General features: G+C 33.0%; 2 protein-coding genes across 3 annotated transcripts; both read right to left on the bottom strand.

The window, feature by feature from the left end:
- Positions 1-625: 625 nt before the first annotated feature.
- On the bottom strand, positions 626-5,742 carry LOC127705871 (acyl-coenzyme A thioesterase 13-like). The gene is made up of 4 exons (XM_052210231.1): positions 5,532-5,742; positions 3,730-3,914; positions 2,787-2,935; positions 626-1,446 (listed from the first exon to the last, which is right to left on the bottom strand). The coding sequence occupies exons 1-4, from the start codon at positions 5,649-5,651 to the stop codon at positions 1,433-1,435; spliced, it is 468 nt and encodes a 155-aa protein (XP_052066191.1). The 5' UTR covers positions 5,652-5,742; the 3' UTR covers positions 626-1,432.
- A 3,837-nt stretch (positions 5,743-9,579) lies between these two features.
- On the bottom strand, positions 9,580-15,056 carry LOC127705751 (uncharacterized). Of its 2 annotated transcripts, none has more exons than XM_052210104.1 (2): positions 14,974-15,056; positions 9,580-10,978 (listed from the first exon to the last, which is right to left on the bottom strand). In XM_052210104.1, the coding sequence occupies exon 2, from the start codon at positions 10,971-10,973 to the stop codon at positions 9,753-9,755; it is 1,221 nt and encodes a 406-aa protein (XP_052066064.1). In that variant the 5' UTR covers positions 10,974-10,978; positions 14,974-15,056; the 3' UTR covers positions 9,580-9,752. The 2 variants fall into 2 exon arrangements, with proteins under 2 accessions (XP_052066064.1, XP_052066074.1); XM_052210114.1 differs by lacking the exon at positions 14,974-15,056 and adding an exon at positions 14,868-14,967.
- Positions 15,057-16,711: the final 1,655 nt, after the last annotated feature.

The following is a 16,711-nucleotide window of genomic DNA, read 5'->3' as shown; positions in this document are numbered from 1 at the left end:
CATAAGCATGTATATGCAGTTTGACTATATCATGATTACATCAGTTAGCCATACGTTGACCGCACTTAGAATATGTTGCAAACACTCATTTTTGAAGGTAACTTTTTGATGTTAACAAGCCATTAATTGCTTGTGTCAGTTAATGATTATATGATCTATAGCTGCAAAAAAAGGCTTTTAAATTTAAAAGAAGTCGATCTAAACCTTTGAACCCAAAAAAATCTTTCTTCACAGGTTCACATACACCTAATCGCTGTTTGGAAATCTGCACCGGTTGACCCGAGAATCTGCGCCGCTTGAACTTTTGACGTCTTACAACAATCACTTTTCCATTGTGGCGTCAGATATTTTCTATTGTGACGTCAAAATTTTACGGGAACCTTTGTGATGTCCAGTAATGGCGGGAAAATAGCGATAAGGTTTATTCTCACATATGTGTCGAGTTATCAAAATTTCGCCTCCGTCATCTACCAGTACTTTAGTGGTTAACGTGGTCTGTTGTACTATCCTGTATTTTGTTGATTCCTGTTATCTTTTGCATGGTTTTTTTTTTCAATATGAAACCGCTGCTTTTACCTTCATTGATCACACAAAGGCTCATCATTCGTACATGTAAACCGACAAATGGACTACACAAATTTATTGGAAAAATATACATTGAAAAATCAACTACTTCGAATCAATTAAACAAACATGTAAAACTCAATTGTAAAGTCGCACCTATTTAAATGTTGTAATAGATAATTACAGCTGGAATGATAACCCGGTAGGCAAATATGTATTTTTAATTGAATTTGGTTATTACATAGGCTTAAGTTTGCATTTATGACTTACTTTTTCAATATTTAGTTTTTCATAAGGATTTATGAAAGTTTTTTTTCGATAAACGTAACATAGTTGGCAAGTTTTATAAAATCCACATATCACTAAAGTTGGTAATTCGACAAAGATGTGTACAAGACAAAAAGTCGCATGGTACTAACAAAACAATGTTATGAAGTATGCATTTAAGACCTCCTGTCGAGACAAATTAACTAAATGATTGTCATTAATAAATTCCCAAGAATGTAACTTCTTTACGTATCTATAATTAATTATCTGATTTAACAGCCAAGGGTTAAACAGGTTGGAAGCGGTTAAAAACAATAAATATTTATGTCTTTATTGTCACAAGAAACAAAATTTATGCATATTCATTGCCATTTAAATATAGATTACAATTAAAGGGTGATAACCATGCAAAACTTTGGCTCATATCATAATCTATGATGCGCAATTCTTAGAATCCTTTTTAGATTTAATTTTGTTGTCAGTATATCTTGCCATCGTTGATACAGTGTATGATGGATGCCAAAATAACGACCAATCGTCGTTGATACAGTGTATGATGCCAAAATAACGACCAATCATCCGCACACAATATAAAGGGATATCAGAGTTTGTTTTCTGAAAGAAAAGAACAACTAAAATTACATTTTGTACATGACAATCTACTAATTAACAAATAGAAAGTTGAAGAAAAAAATGGGTATTTTTTTCCTTTGAAGTAATGGTTGTTCGTTAATCAGATTCGACGTATACAACAAGTCAACTTTAAAAAATGAGCAATTAAAATATTTCACAGGCATCCATTTAAAAAAAAATGAAAAGTAAGCATGGACTATTGTCAAATTGTTCTAAATATTTGGAGAAATAAAAGAAAACATCAGTTAGTCGATTTTTACGGATGTGAATTTAAGCATGTATGCAATTTGGGTACTCCACTCCTCATTACAGAATCATGGATCGTTTGGAGGTCGGTTCAAACCCATTTTGCTATGATTCAATATGAATTCAAAATAAAATTGGTGGAACTATCTATATTACTAAATGAAGAGACCGATTTCATTGAGCCGCAACTCCTCTGAAACCATAAAAAATCGGAAATATTTGTGATATGATGTATAAATGTTGTGTTTTGTACTTCCTAAATTTGTTCTTGAAGCAATCTTTTTTCCACAGAAAACGCCAATTTTTGAGAAAATATTCAAATTCGGAGACCGTTATCTATCCGTGTCTTATACGCTTTCGCGCATGCTCAGTCGACGTACTGCCCGCGAAGTTTAAAAACTCTTTGTTTCAACACTTGCCAAATCGTACCGCGATTTCTCGGGCATCTTCTAGTACAGTAAATTATGATACATCTACAAAATAAACACAGAATGGAAACTTAATTTTGTCATAAACGATGGTGAAAAACCTGTCAAAATAGGTGCAATTTGGGTACCCTCACGTTATAGTAATTCAAACACGTGCGTTTTAGAGGCCTGTAAAAGCTAGATGTACATAAATGAAATAAAAAATAAAATATAAAATATATGTTATTGTTGGAAAATACAAAATTTATTTGTACGAGTTTTAGAAATAGGAATAAAAAAGAGGTTTGCCAGTTTTGTATGAGTACAAATAAATTATATATTTCTGACAATGTACAGATATTTTTTTTGCCCTTCAATTGAACCTTGAAACTTTACGTTTATACTAAACGCTTAAACGTGACTCCTTTAGGCTTCCATTACTTTGATGTATAATATACATTATATATCATATATATTGAATGATGTATGACAATTTATTCATTGAGAATATTTAAAGAATGATCTTTGATCTATAACGCTATAAGTGATTGTTAAATTCGACGTGACCTTGACCTAAATTTCCATTTAGTATCATTATTTTTGCATATGTATTCAAAGTAACGCCATTGGATTTTATTAACTATATTCTGTTATAATGTTACATCTTACCTAAAATCAGTTTTGTATGTTTTCCTGTTGCAATAATCTTTTGATTTTTATCTAACAATGTTGCTGTTAGAAATGCAACCCTGCCACCAAGTTTTACTGTCTTGCCTTCAATAGTTATCGTCTCTCCAAGCTCCGCTTTTCTCATATAACTATCAATAGTAAAAATACATCAATAAAATTCATTCGTAGTTTTTTGGAGGATCCGTCAATACTTTTTTTTTCAAAATTACATAAAGGATAACTTTTCAATTCATATTATCTGGGCATTTGTTTTAAAAACAGGAGCATCGTGAAAATTGAAAACTACATTGCAGATATGGGAATGGAATCATACTTCAAGAAAATACTGTAAAAACTTAAACGACGGTCACGTGGCGTCCGTATTTAGAGTGTCGAAGGACAAATTGCTCAACTCATGTATGAGGTTCTGGATGGGGTGCTCCTTCATTTCTGTATTCTTTAAAATTTATGGTTTTTTCCCCCATTATTCTCTATTCTTTATATTTTTGCTCCTTGTTCCCTATTCTTTATATTTTAGCACCCAATTATTCTCTATTCTTGATATTTTAGCACCCAATTATTCTCTATTCTTTAAATTTTAGCACCCAATTCAGTCTCATCTCTATTCTTCAATTTTTTTTGTCAATTATTCTCTTTTCTCCAAGCCCCTCGTGTACTGATAGTCGTCCTCGTTAACCATCATTTCACTGTTAAGACCGTTTCAATTAATTGTTGAACCTGTTCATCATGATGAAGAAAATAGATACTAGATGACCAGCAACTAATAAGTTCAAAATAAATTAAACTCTTACATCTTTAGCAATCAAGGTCCAGCTTTCTCAAAAAACAATATCAATAAGTTTTATCTATTTGTATAGTTCACAGTCATATATGTTCAGAAAATCATAAACAACTATAAACACGATGGAAAATGTTAATTTACCTAACACTAAGATCAACACTTATATGTCTGTGATGTTTTGTGGCAGTTGATAGTCCCCAAGTTGATACAGCGTCTACCAAGCTGGCAATAATTCCACCATGCAATGAACCGTGAGTATTGGACAAGTTTTTCGGAATAGTATATCTACATACAATATTTCCATTCCCTCCTGATATAATCTCTATCTACAAAAAAATGCACAGGTTCGACAAGTAATGTCTAATATTTGAAAATCCAAAAATTGAAGAGCTGATAAAACCAAATAGGACAAAAAGTATAGTCAAACGTCCCCATTTTGACCAGACGTGGCTGCGTACTTGTACATCCCGCTGGAACCAAACTGACGCCCCACTTTGGCAAGGGTTTTACTGCCGGTCGGAAAAGACCTATTTGACCATATTTCTATTACCCAGTCATCTTTGGGGGTTTTAATAAGATATATACTGAATTTAAGCAACAAGAATTTTTTAATTTTAATCTAACCCAAACATCTTAGAAACAAAATTAAGAATAATTGCATACGCATTAGCCATAGAAACTGGTAAATATGCAAAACCAATGATACACTCTAATAAGAGGTTCTGTAAATTTTGCACAGGACATGTTGAAAATGAGATACATTTCTTGAACAAATGTACAAAAATACCAAATTTAGGTATAAATTTAACATCAAAGAAATAGATACAAATAATATGAATGAAAATTTCGAAAAAGAATTAAAATCAATTTGAGTAAAAGAGACCACTATGCTGTTTCAGCTGGCCCCTAAACAAAAAATGTATACTAGTTCAACGAAAATGGACGTCACACTATTTTGAAGATTGAGACGTGTAGATACCCTTTGAATGAGTTTGGTATTAACTATTTTTCCATTTCTGAGTTTCATTTTGTTATCCGTATTTCCAAATACGAACTAGCATCCAGGAATTGAATCAAGTAAAAAAACCTATACATGCATATATATAAATACATATATAGTGTTCAATATTATATTTATAAAAATTATGAATAAATGTACAATGAGAGAACGTATATAACTGGTAAACATGGTAAATCTATCAGTCAAAATAATGAAACATTTGTTATTTATATATCATATGTAAGACTTTTTTATTTGCATTTGATGTAATTGATCAATGTAATCTGTAGCAGTATTTGGATCACGCCCATGTTGTGCTCTTTCTAATGAATAAAAATAAAAATACTGAATTGAATTATAGCCAATCCGGACTTTGCATGAGGGAAATATATTGTGGATGTAAAAGTATCATAAATTAAGTGACCTTTTTATCGGTCAAAATCACGCCTACATTTTTCTGCAGGATATTTATGAAAATTACATCAAAAGTAAACAGTGTGTGACACCTAAATGAGTAGGAGTTAATGCCCTTGAACATGTACTGTGTCGGGAATATATTGGAACGCCTTTCTCTCCAATTTATTTGAATCTCCTTTGTATCTAATATACATTGCACATGGGATCAAGACAATGATTTCATCGAGTCTGTTACCTATTGGTTTATTATGAGGATGATTATTATACTATAGGCCTATATGGAAAATTTCTATTTTTTATTCATAGGTATATCTACATCTGTCTGACTATGATGTTATAGGCATAACATGCATAAACAAGCTAAACCTCAAAACAGGCAAGTTTATACAAAACCTTCCTGCAGTATTTTACGAAATGTACAAACGCCAAGTTTTGCGTGTTTATTTATAGTGACCGTCTGGATTTCAATACACATTTATTTACGAAGGTTAAAATATAGGACATAGAGGTAAAAATAAATACTTACGTCTTTAAAGATATTTTCAAATCTATGTGGCAGGTTAACCCTTTGTGCAACAACCTCTTTTGCGTATTTTAATCCATCAATGCTGTCCGATTTGCTTTTATCATCAATTCCATTAGACATTACTATATAATACAATGGAAGTATTATCAGTCGAACGGGAGGCTACTCCGATTAAACATATAATTTGTGAACTATCGGAACAACACATTGTACGATTCATCGTCACGTTTTTATCATAAATAAATCAATGCGTAGTTGGTATATAGCAACAAATATATAAAACTCCTTGATTTTAAACTAAAAATACGGCCAGTTCTAGTGGGTCCGTAAAAGGAATACACGTTTCGTTGCACTTCCACTACCCTACACGTTAAAACAAAACTTGCAACAAAAAACTCTTTGCAGAGTCCGCAGATGGCGTGTTGCGCGGTAAAATGCATTTCCTTTCTCTACATATTCTCTTTGTCTAGTGACAGTCTAAAGTTCCCATCCATAGTCCGGTCAAACCACTTGACGGAACATGAATATAAATGAAATATTTGCCACTGGACATGTTTGCGTATTTATACATCCCGCACTTACAAACAGACACCCACTTAGTCAAGGGTTTTATTGCCGATCGGGACGAGTCCTTAAAGACCACACTTCTATATCCATCACATACATATATGAAGCACAAAAGAGTTGACTTGTGCCCAAGTCAACAATCTCACATACATATATGAAGCACAAAAGAGTTGACTTAGGCCCAAGTCAACTCTTTTGTGCTTCATACATGTATGTGAGATTGTAAATGGGTATAGAAGTGTGGTCTTTATGCACTCGTCCCGATCGGCAATAAAACCCTTCCTTAAGTGGGCGTCTGTTTGTAAGTGCGGGATGTATAAAACGCAAACACGTCCGGTTGTAATGAGGGCGTTTAATCCGATTCTTCGTGAAAGGCGAGTGTCATGATCACTGTCAGTCAATGGATCCTCGCAACCTATCAAACATAACCTAATTTTCAGTGACGGTCTACATTCCCTGTCATTCACAACGGTCGACCTAACTTTGTATTAATTATTATTTTGTTCCCGCCCTGAATATGCAAGGAATATTTGCCACTGGACGTTAAACAATTAACACTTTATCAACCAATCACAAATCAAGTTAATATAGTGTAAATTTTAAAGATTAAAAGACTTTCTGAAAATGTCCGTGGTGTAAAACGAATTCAGGGGGAATTTTCCCCACTTCTTTATAAAATTATTTGAATATTTAATTGTTATCAATAAATCATATGCATGCAGGTAAACAACGCCTCATGGGATACTCTGTTAGGAACATGTAAACTAAAAAATACATTATCCTGAGGAATTTTTATTAAAGGACTCAAGTGAAAAGAAGTAAATGTTTGTGGTAACCTTTTTATGTATATTTAAAGCGAATTTTACTAGTAACGTAACGCAGCTCATGAAAGTATTATATTGACATAATACATCCATACTTAGCTCTAATAGATTTGGAGTCAAGTGTTGTCTACTGCTTATCACCCTAGGTATGATAGTGAAATATCTTCCTAGTAAGTAACAGCTCATAATCAAAATCAGGATAGGAAACACAAGGTCTGGAATATTGTATCTACTGGTATATTTGTCTATAAAATGCAAACAATAGATAAAAAGATAATACAAAGGTTGAAAATTACAGGTCACAGCACGGCAAACCCATAAAATCATACGATAAGAAAAACAGCGTCCTTATTTATACTACAGTAACACATAAAAGATGCTTGTTACAGATCAGAACAAACGACAACATCTTAGTTATATGGTCCTGGCTTGTTACAGGCATTTACAGAATGTGGTAGGGTAAAACTAGTTTGCGGGCGCCCAACTCTTCTAACCTGGGACAGTGGTGTTACAGCACAACATATGTACAAACTAAAAAATTTGTTGAAAAAGCCTTTACTCAACAGATCGACACAAAACACACAAAAAAAAACACTGACAAAAATTCTTACAACACAAAAGTACCGATATTAGAGTACCAGCAGCCAATGAAAGCAAGACAAAAGCCAATACGAATCGTGTATCCGAGACTTAAATATCAATCAGTACACATCCAATGGATTTACTGTAAAGACGTCATAACCAATCAGAGCAAAACATTGATATTGTGCAATGCCGAAGTAAAAGTATCGACAGAATGTAGGACCGTTAATGTGCATACAATGTAGCTGTAAAGCAATATTTAGTTTTGTACAGCCAAACTTCCAAACCAAATATGTGTATCTATGAAAGAATTATATAAATATTTTAATTAATTTATGCTAACGACATCTCTGACTTAATAATTTACTATTGACACATAGATGACGTTCATTGAAATCTATAACATCACTACAGACACGTGCATAGCGAACGAGTTGGGATATATTAACACCGTTAAATGAAGACCAAAGAAGCTAGATCATTTAATTTCACATACAGCGATATTGGTGATGTTCTTTTCATTAACAATCCGAACTTTATTGATTTGGTCGAATTAATATAACCTCCTGTGCTAGAGATTAAAGAAACCACAGAAACAGCTTCATCCGCCTCATTTCTAGACATATACCTTGAATTTGACTATAGCTGTCATCTCAGGACAAGATTCTATGTCAAACGAGACGATTTCAATTTTTATTAAATTATGAATTTTCCTCACCTTAGCAGTAATCTACCAACTTTACCCTCGTATGGAGTATACATTTCTCAACTCATACGATATTCAAGAGCATGTAGCTGACTTTGTAAAACGTCATCGAAGTCTGAGCAAAAAGTTAATGAGCCAAGGTTTTGTCAAAGAACGTCTCGTCCTTTTTCTCAAAAATGTTCATCAGATCGTAATAGATAAATATTTTATGTCTATTCACAGATTATAGGTTCTTAAGTTGTGTTACCTTTTTATTGATTTTACAGTTTTCCCTTTACATGTCTTTGTGCTATTATGATTTTTTTTTTTTCGAATGGCTCTTAACGTGACTCGGTATTTATGCATTCAACTATCGGGTTTTTGTGGCGTTCCTGGTGTTCCTGGTGCAGGTGGTCTAGAGGTGCGATTTGCAGGAGGTTTATACAGTGCTATTTTCATTTTGTTTATCCTTGTATTTATATTTTACTTAACTTGTACTTTAACGAGAAAGTGTAAACTATATACTGTATGTACTATCAACTACAAAAGCTTTTGTTGGCGTCTTTGTAAAATTTACTATCAACTACAACAGCTGTTTTGTTGACGTTTTTTTATATGTTTGTTTGAATTGTTTAGTCAGCTGTGTTGTATGTTTGTGGTGTATGTTTACACAGTTTTGGCTGCTGAATCTCAATTATCATCACATTAACCTATTAAGTCTATTTAAGTTTGTCAATATAACAGAACTATAAACAACTGTCATACAAGTTGGACGTTTATCTAGCTATAAAACTAAAACCAGGTTTAATCCACCATTTTTTCGGAAAAGGCCTGTACTAAGTAGGGAATATGACAGTTGTTTTCCATTCGTTCCGTTGCTTGATAAAGTCTAACGTTTGATTCTGTCAGTTTTGTGGACTTCCCTTTTTTTTATTTACCTTGGAGTTCGGTACTTTTTGTTATACTTATTTTTTAATGTTTCCTCTTTTTACTTTTGAATGTTCCTTGTATCTCATTCATATACCTACTGTTAGTCAACTGATCGAAAGATGTAGGATTCACATCTAAAATAAACTAGTAAACCTCGATACATACTAATCTGTGCCTGTCCCAAGTCAGGAACATCAACAATGACTGTGTTGTGTCATTTGTTTTGAAAATTTGTTATAAATGTTAGATCTCTGATTGTTTCTACAAAATGTGTTCACGCTTTTTTACACTGGACGATTTTGAGCTTATCATATTGTAAAAACTCGTACGTATTGTTGAAAACTGTATATTGCCCTCTAGGTGTTGTTGGTTAGGTTGTTGTCTTCTGACGTTTACCCCATATCTCCTTTGATTCATAGTGTTTCATTACTATGGTATGTGCACATAAAAAATAAAGATATAAAATCTTTAAATATATTGAAAATAGAAACGTTATGAAACTTTTTCTTATGATATTATTCAATAGTATGATTTTGGAATATTAATGCACATAACCACGAGTCTTTTGGATATTTTCAATAAGGAACATCGCCATTGATGCGATTAATTGATACACCTTAAGTCAAAAAAATATTATGTTTCACTAATTTCATGAGTCTTCTTTTCAAAATCGAAAAGTTGAATATCCTCTCCTATTCTATGCAGAAACTGTCGCCATGTAAACCAGTTACTTTCTATTACCAGAGAACAAAGTTCATTTGGTTTCTGTTCTAAAATTAACTCAGCTTCGTTGATAGCATCTTCAGCATGTTGTATTTGATCAGAGTCAATTTTTAAATGCTTTCTAGCGTTAACAAGTGCCCTCAAATAATCGTCTCTATTGGAATAAGAAAACACGTTATAAATCGAAGTTGGGAAAGGACAAAATACTTTTAAGCAATGACTGCATAATAATCGAGCAAGTCGACCATTACCGTCTGAGAATGGATGAAGTGTTAAAAACCCAAAAAGCAAAACAGAAGCACACTTAAGTGAAAGTTCCAATTTCTCATGTTCATTTTTTATTTTTGATATTTCCCTCACCATCTTGTTGTACTCCAAAACAATTGTATCAACTGCTTGAAACGCAATTTCGTCAGTTGCAAACGACGGATAAAAGAAATCTTCTCCATCAAAAAATGCTGATCTCGGTAGAACACTGAATTTTCCAGGCTGAGTTTTGGCTTTATCGAGCAAATTATGCATCAGAACTTCATGACAATCCTGTATGCACGTCTCGACATCTATTTCACCAACATAATTTGTTTGTTCTTCATCTGATAACTTTTTCAATTCATGTTTTAAATGCCAGTAGCCCCGCAGTAAATTTTTGGTTTCGGTTATTTTATTTTCTTCGTCGTTGCCATTATCTATCGAATTTTCAAAAATATAATCTTCAACATCCATAGAGTTTGGTAAGCTGTCTTGATCGCACCTTTGTTCATTACTTGGTGACTCATGACGGATTTTCTTTCGTAATGAATCCTTTTCAGACGCCGAGCATTCCCGTTTTTGTCCAGTTTTTTCAAAGTATTTCATTTCGGCATTAAAAACCTGTTCAAATGTACCTTGGTCATTCAGTCCTATATCTTCACCTTGTTGAACTTGAAAAAGGAATTCCATTACTATTTCACGTTTTGCTTCTACAAAGCTGTTCTTCCCTGAATTTCTTTGTTTCCTCAACCATATAGTATGATAATTGACAATATCTTTTATCATTTCTTTGACCGTAGGTACACAATCATATTTTGTGTCACGTTTTCGCCATGATGGTTCATCAATAGGCTGGAAAGTTAAAAAACGCCGACAAGCCATGTCTCCTGAAAAAATGTTCAATTGTTTAAAAGTTTCGATTTAAAAAAGCAGAAATTATTGTGTTATAATAACATGAGAGTCTGCATAACAAAAGTGTGTGCTATAAAATGATGTTAAAATAAAAAGATCAAAATAAGTTTCCAATTTGACGTCCCGAGGGTATCACCAGCCCAGTAGTCAGCACTTCGGTGTTGACATGAATATCAGTTATATGATCATTTTATATAAATTAACTGTTTGCAAAAGTAAAATTATTCGAAATACTAAGGATTTTCTCATCCCAGGCATAGATTACCTTAGCCGTATTTGGCACAACTTTTTGGGGAATTTTGGATCCTCAATGCTCTTCAACTTTATACTTGTTTGGCTTTTTAACTTTTTTGATCGGAGCGTCACTGATGAGTCTTATGTAGACGAAACGGGCGTCTGGCGTATCAAAATTATAAGCCTGGTACCTTTGATAACTATTTACCTCTATTTTCCATAATTTTTTTCAGTCCAATACAGTAAAACAGGAAATGTAAGAATTGAAGGCATTTTAATCGATTCATGAGATTTCAACATCGGTAAATACCTGTCATAATATCATAAATCCTGTCATTATTCCCTATATTCATAACATGCTTAATAAGCGATTTACATTACTATACTCTTTAGTACCAATTACTGCGGTTCCGAAAATACGCAATTTTTTTCGATTTAAATTTGCTGTTATAAGATTTCATACTCATTTTAAATTAAGAAATGTATCTCCCTCATGCATAGCTCTGATCTCTTGTCCGGATTCGGATTTCCCTTAGGTCCTTTTTAGTCTTGAACAGTAAAATTAGTACCGTTAATGTTCTGAAATACGTAATAACATTAACGGTACCAATTGTATATGTATGATTCAATATTTTTTTCAAGAACAAATATTACTTCCCAATAGATAAAACTCAATCAGTACAGTAGCGTGGAGATACCTCTTTTTCTAACAAGAGATTTAATGAAGTTTGAGTTTTAATTCAATTCAGAGAGTTTGGGTACTCGATGACATCAGTATTGTTACAATTATGTTGTTGTGTCTGCATTATGCCTCAACTCACAAACGATGTTTTTTGCGGTCTTGGAAAATAAAAGGCGGAAGAGACCAAGGAGAGATTAATAAACAGCTGCGCCATGAGAGCATGATACGCCCGTCGAATTTTTTACGAATAAATTTCAATAACTTCTCAATGTAATATCAAAAATTTGTGAAAAACTAAAGGGTGGTTATCTTAATTGATATAAACCAGTCACCAAAGTTTAATGAAATCTGCTCAAAGCATTTTAAAGGTATTGTCCGAAAACTAGAAAATCACCCCTTTTTTATGAATAAAATCCCAAAACTCGGGAGTGTAAAATCTAAAATTTATAAAAATTGAAAAGGAGCTTACATCAATAGATATAAACAATTCTCCAAAGTTTCATGAGAACTGCTGAAAGCATTTTTGAGTTGTTGTGAATAAAACTCCATAACTCGGAAAATTTATAAAAATCAAAAGGGAGCTCATGGCAATAGATATAAACAATTGACCAAATTTTCTTGCAAATTGGTGAAAGCATTTTTGAGTTATTGTCCGAAAACTGGAAAATCCCCCTTTTTTTAATGAATAAAACCCCATAACTCAGAAACGTAAAATCTAAATTTTATAAAAAACAAAAGGGAGCTCACATCAATAAATATGAACAATTCATCAAAGTTTTATGCAAATTAGTTAAAGCGTTTTTGAGTTAATGTCAGACATGTTGACGACGGACGGACAGACGGACAACGGTATACCATAATACGTTCCGTAAACGGGCGTATAAAAACTCAAACGTCGAAAATAAACTAACAACGCACTGGCAAAAAAGAAAGATGACAACGAAAAGACAAACAAGTAAAAAAAACACTACATACTGAGCAAAATAAACGAAGACCTTCAGATACCAGAATAGTCGTCTGATCTGTAATTTTACCCATTGTGTCCTATTACCAATTGTGACAAGTTGCTTGAGTCTTAATTCACCTGGCGACTGACACATGCATATCAGGAGACGGCTTTCTCTGTCGACGCACCTGGTCTCGCTCCTTTTGGAGTTGATGCTGATTCCAATAGTTTGTGTTTGTTACTTTGATTTATATCTTTTTAATTTATTTGTGAGATTTATACATAAGTTAACTACTGCTGCATAAATATATGCTCAACGAAACTTTTCCAAATTACTAACATCTTTGATATTAGCAATCACAACCGAGCTTCATAGTAAACTTCAATGAAACTACCTACTCTAGAGACAGTGTGAATCAGATATGGATACTAAAAGAATCCAAAAATCTGTAATAGTACTTACAAGAGTTAGTCCCTCTCCCTATGCAACTTAATCAAAACGTTGAACTTTTCCACCCTTTACACAAGAATTCTTAATTATGAAGTGAAAGACATATTGACAGAATTGGTCTAACTTAGTTTTATTTCAAACGGACAAAGTTAATACATTTATCTTATTTTTGGAAGAAACCATCATAGTTTGTAAAAAAGCACCGCTTGGAACATTTATTGCTCGACAATTGACCTTATCTAGATGAACTTCGTAGCTGAGTTGCTCTTTGACTTTGATTTCTCCCTCGCAAATTTTGAATTGTATATTTATCAGCATTACAGCATCACCTGCTAAGTATATATCTCCAAGCTGGTACCATATGCTCTTCCTTGATAGAGGGTTGCTGCTTCCAATGAAGTCATTGCACCAAGTCTTATTAATAGTAAAGTCATAGATGCGACTTATCACCGTATTTGTTACTGGAGCAAAGGACCGTAGGTAAAAGTGCAACAGGAACTTTTAAACCTTCTAGGACACCAGAGTTAACATCATGTAGCAGAAAGACGCTGATGGCCCTATTCTTCAAACTTTATTTACAGTTATTTTTTTAACTCTGTCACAATTTCGTTGGCCCCTAAATTTAAAGGATGACTAAGGAGGAAAAAGAGACCACTGTCCAGTACAGCTAGTCTTACATTTTCGTCTTATTATATCTTTAAAGAATGAAACTCTTTTGATAACTAAATCTATATATCTTATTATTATAACTCACGGTATAATTGATTAAATTTAATAGCCAATACAAGATCACGTGGTGTGAATTGATCGGAACTTATTTTATAAATAGCACATTACTATAAATAATTGTTTTAAAATTCACAGTTCTCGTCTGTATATAAAACAATTAAATTTTAGCACCCCTTCACACTATGTAAATATCCTTGTCAATATTTGTTAAAGTGTTAAAACCTCTATCCCAAGCACAGGCACTTGTCTCAGAAAAAAATTTCCTATATACCTTAATATGTATATAGGAAATTTGTTCTGAGACAAGTGCCTGTGATCCCAAGTGGGAGTGCTCTGATATATAACGGAGGATCATACCTGTACAGAATATAGAACACACAAACACACAACTCTATTACACCATAACTGTGTAATAGATAGATAATTTCTTAAATGTACGATAGTAGTTTCTAAATAACTTTTTATCAGTATGGTTACCGACGTAAACAAACTATTTATTTGCTCACTGTTATCATAACAAGAATTACTGTTCCATTGTTCCCGCTCCGCCTGTTTACACAATGTATAGGTATACCAATTCAAATAAAATTATATTTATAGTTTATCTACCTATGATCCATCGTGTGTGATATAAAATTGTCACCAGAATATTAAGATATAGTAGGATTGTAGTTTTATTATTAAAAAAGGTTGTTTATTTCCTGTCGGTAAGATATCCTTGTTTGAAATTTTTACACGGCTAATAAAAGAGACTTGGTGTAAATTATCGTTTATAATGTAACAAAAATAATGAATTTAACTCATGAACAATTATATACTTACTGTTATTTCATACATATTTTGATAATTAAAATTCTTCCTTTGATAAAAATTTACAAAACACACAATCATTAGAAATGTAAATATACATAAACGTAATAATACTCACATACACATCTAATGTCGCTTCGCACATGTACAGATTGACTTAAATCATCAACTAATGAAATTGATATTTATTTTTAGCTCATACTGGGAACCAATAAAATGTTGTTGATTATGGTTTATAAATTGACACGTATCTATCGCAGTGCTTTTGATCTTGGTTTTATTTTTTTGCACATGCTTATTCATGAATCTAAATAAGTATCCTTCAATCTATTTTTAAATATATCCCATTTTAAATTCTCTCAAGCCTTAGGCTGTGTTTTAAACGTCGCGTACTGTAAACCTGTTTACAGTTTATTTCATAAGAAGTCCATTACTAGGGGAAGTGTGCAAGCTGTCCCCGTTATCAGTGGAAGTCCGAAGACACATTGGTTTTCGCACAATTACTTAGTTTAAGTGAATGGATCTCTATGAAATTTTACCATAAGGTTCAATACCACAAAAGGAAAGTGGGGATTGATTTTGGGGGTTATGGTACCAACAATTAAGGAAAAAGGGGCCAAAAATAGGCATTTTTGTAACTTCCAGACAATAACTTGTGTGTTAGTGTATGGATCTCTCTAACATTGTACCACAAGGTTCTATATCACAAAGGGAATGCTGGGATTGATTTTGGGGGTAATTGCCTCAAAATTTTCGGAATTAGGGGACAAAAAAGGGCAAAAAACAAGCATTTTTCTAGTTTCATGACAATAACTTGTGTGTAAGTGTATGGATCTTTCTGAAATTGTACTACAGGGTTCCATAACACAAAGGGAAAGCTGGAATTGAGTTTGGGGGTAATTGCCCAAGAGGTTTAGGACTAAAGGGGCCAAAAATAAGCATTTTTCTAGTTTCCAGACAATAACTTGTGTTCAAGTGTATGGATCTCTTTGAAATTGTACTGTAAGGTACCATACCACAAAGGGAAGGCTGGGATTGAGTATGGGGTAATTGCCTTAAAATTTTAGGAATTAGAGGCCAAAAAGGGGTAAAAAAACAAGCATTTTTCTAGTTTCAGGACAATAACTTGTGTGTAAGTGTATGGATCGTTATGAAATTGTACTACAAGGTTCCATATCACAAAGGGAAAGCTGGGTTTGAGTTTGGGGGTAATTGCCTTAGACGTTTAGGAATTGAGGGCAAAAAAAGGGCAAAAAAACAAGCATTTTTACAGTTTCCAGACAATAACTTGTGTTCAAGTGTATGGATCTCTCTGAAATTGTACTGCAAGGTACCATACCACATGGGGAAGGCTGGGATTGAGTTTGGGGTGATGAATCATAAGGGGGTTCAAAAAATTGGGGGGGGGGATTTTTTTTTCCCTTTTTTTCCTTTTTTTCTCTTTAAAATTTTCCATTTTAAGTTTGTTATTTTTTATTTATATATAAAAGCAAATAATAATGATATGGTTTGATTTCATAAAAAATTGAAATATTGGGGTTCTTTGATATGCTGAATCTAACCGTGTATTTAGATTCTTAATTTTTGGTCCCGTTTTCAAATTGGTCTACATTAAGGTCCAAAGGTTCCAAAATTAAACTTAGTTTGATTTTAACAAAAATTGAATTCTTGGGGTTCTTTGATATACTGAATCTAACCGTGTATGTATTTTGATTTTGGATATTGGTCCATAATAGGTAAATTAAAAATTATTAAGTTCTTAGACCACATTCATTCTGTGTCAGAAACCTATGCTGTGTCAAATATTTAATCACAATCCAAATTCAGAGCTGTATCAAGCTTGAATGTTGTGTCCA

Source organism: Mytilus californianus, unplaced genomic scaffold (genome assembly GCF_021869535.1).
Source record: "Mytilus californianus isolate M0D057914Y unplaced genomic scaffold, xbMytCali1.0.p SCAF_1, whole genome shotgun sequence".
Classification (NCBI taxonomy): domain Eukaryota; kingdom Metazoa; phylum Mollusca; class Bivalvia; order Mytilida; family Mytilidae; genus Mytilus; species Mytilus californianus.
Note: the sequence above shows the minus strand (reverse complement) of the source record. Positions and strands in the feature narration are given on the sequence as shown.

What these genes read in the sequence shown, in the direction of transcription:
- LOC127705751 (XM_052210104.1), bottom strand. Translation starts at nt 10,973, where the DNA reads ATGGCTTGTCGGCGTTTTTTAACTTTCCAGCCTATTGATGAACCATCA.
- LOC127705871 (XM_052210231.1), bottom strand. Translation starts at nt 5,651, where the DNA reads ATGTCTAATGGAATTGATGATAAAAGCAAATCGGACAGCATTGATGGA. An exon ending in TTGAAAATATCTTTAAAGAC is followed by an intron (nt 3,915 to 5,531) that starts GTAAGTATTTAT and finishes ATTTTTTTGTAG; the next exon opens with ATAGAGATTATATCAGGAGG. An exon ending in AGTGTTGATCTTAGTGTTAG is followed by an intron (nt 2,936 to 3,729) that starts GTAAATTAACAT and finishes TACTATTGATAG; the next exon opens with TTATATGAGAAAAGCGGAGC.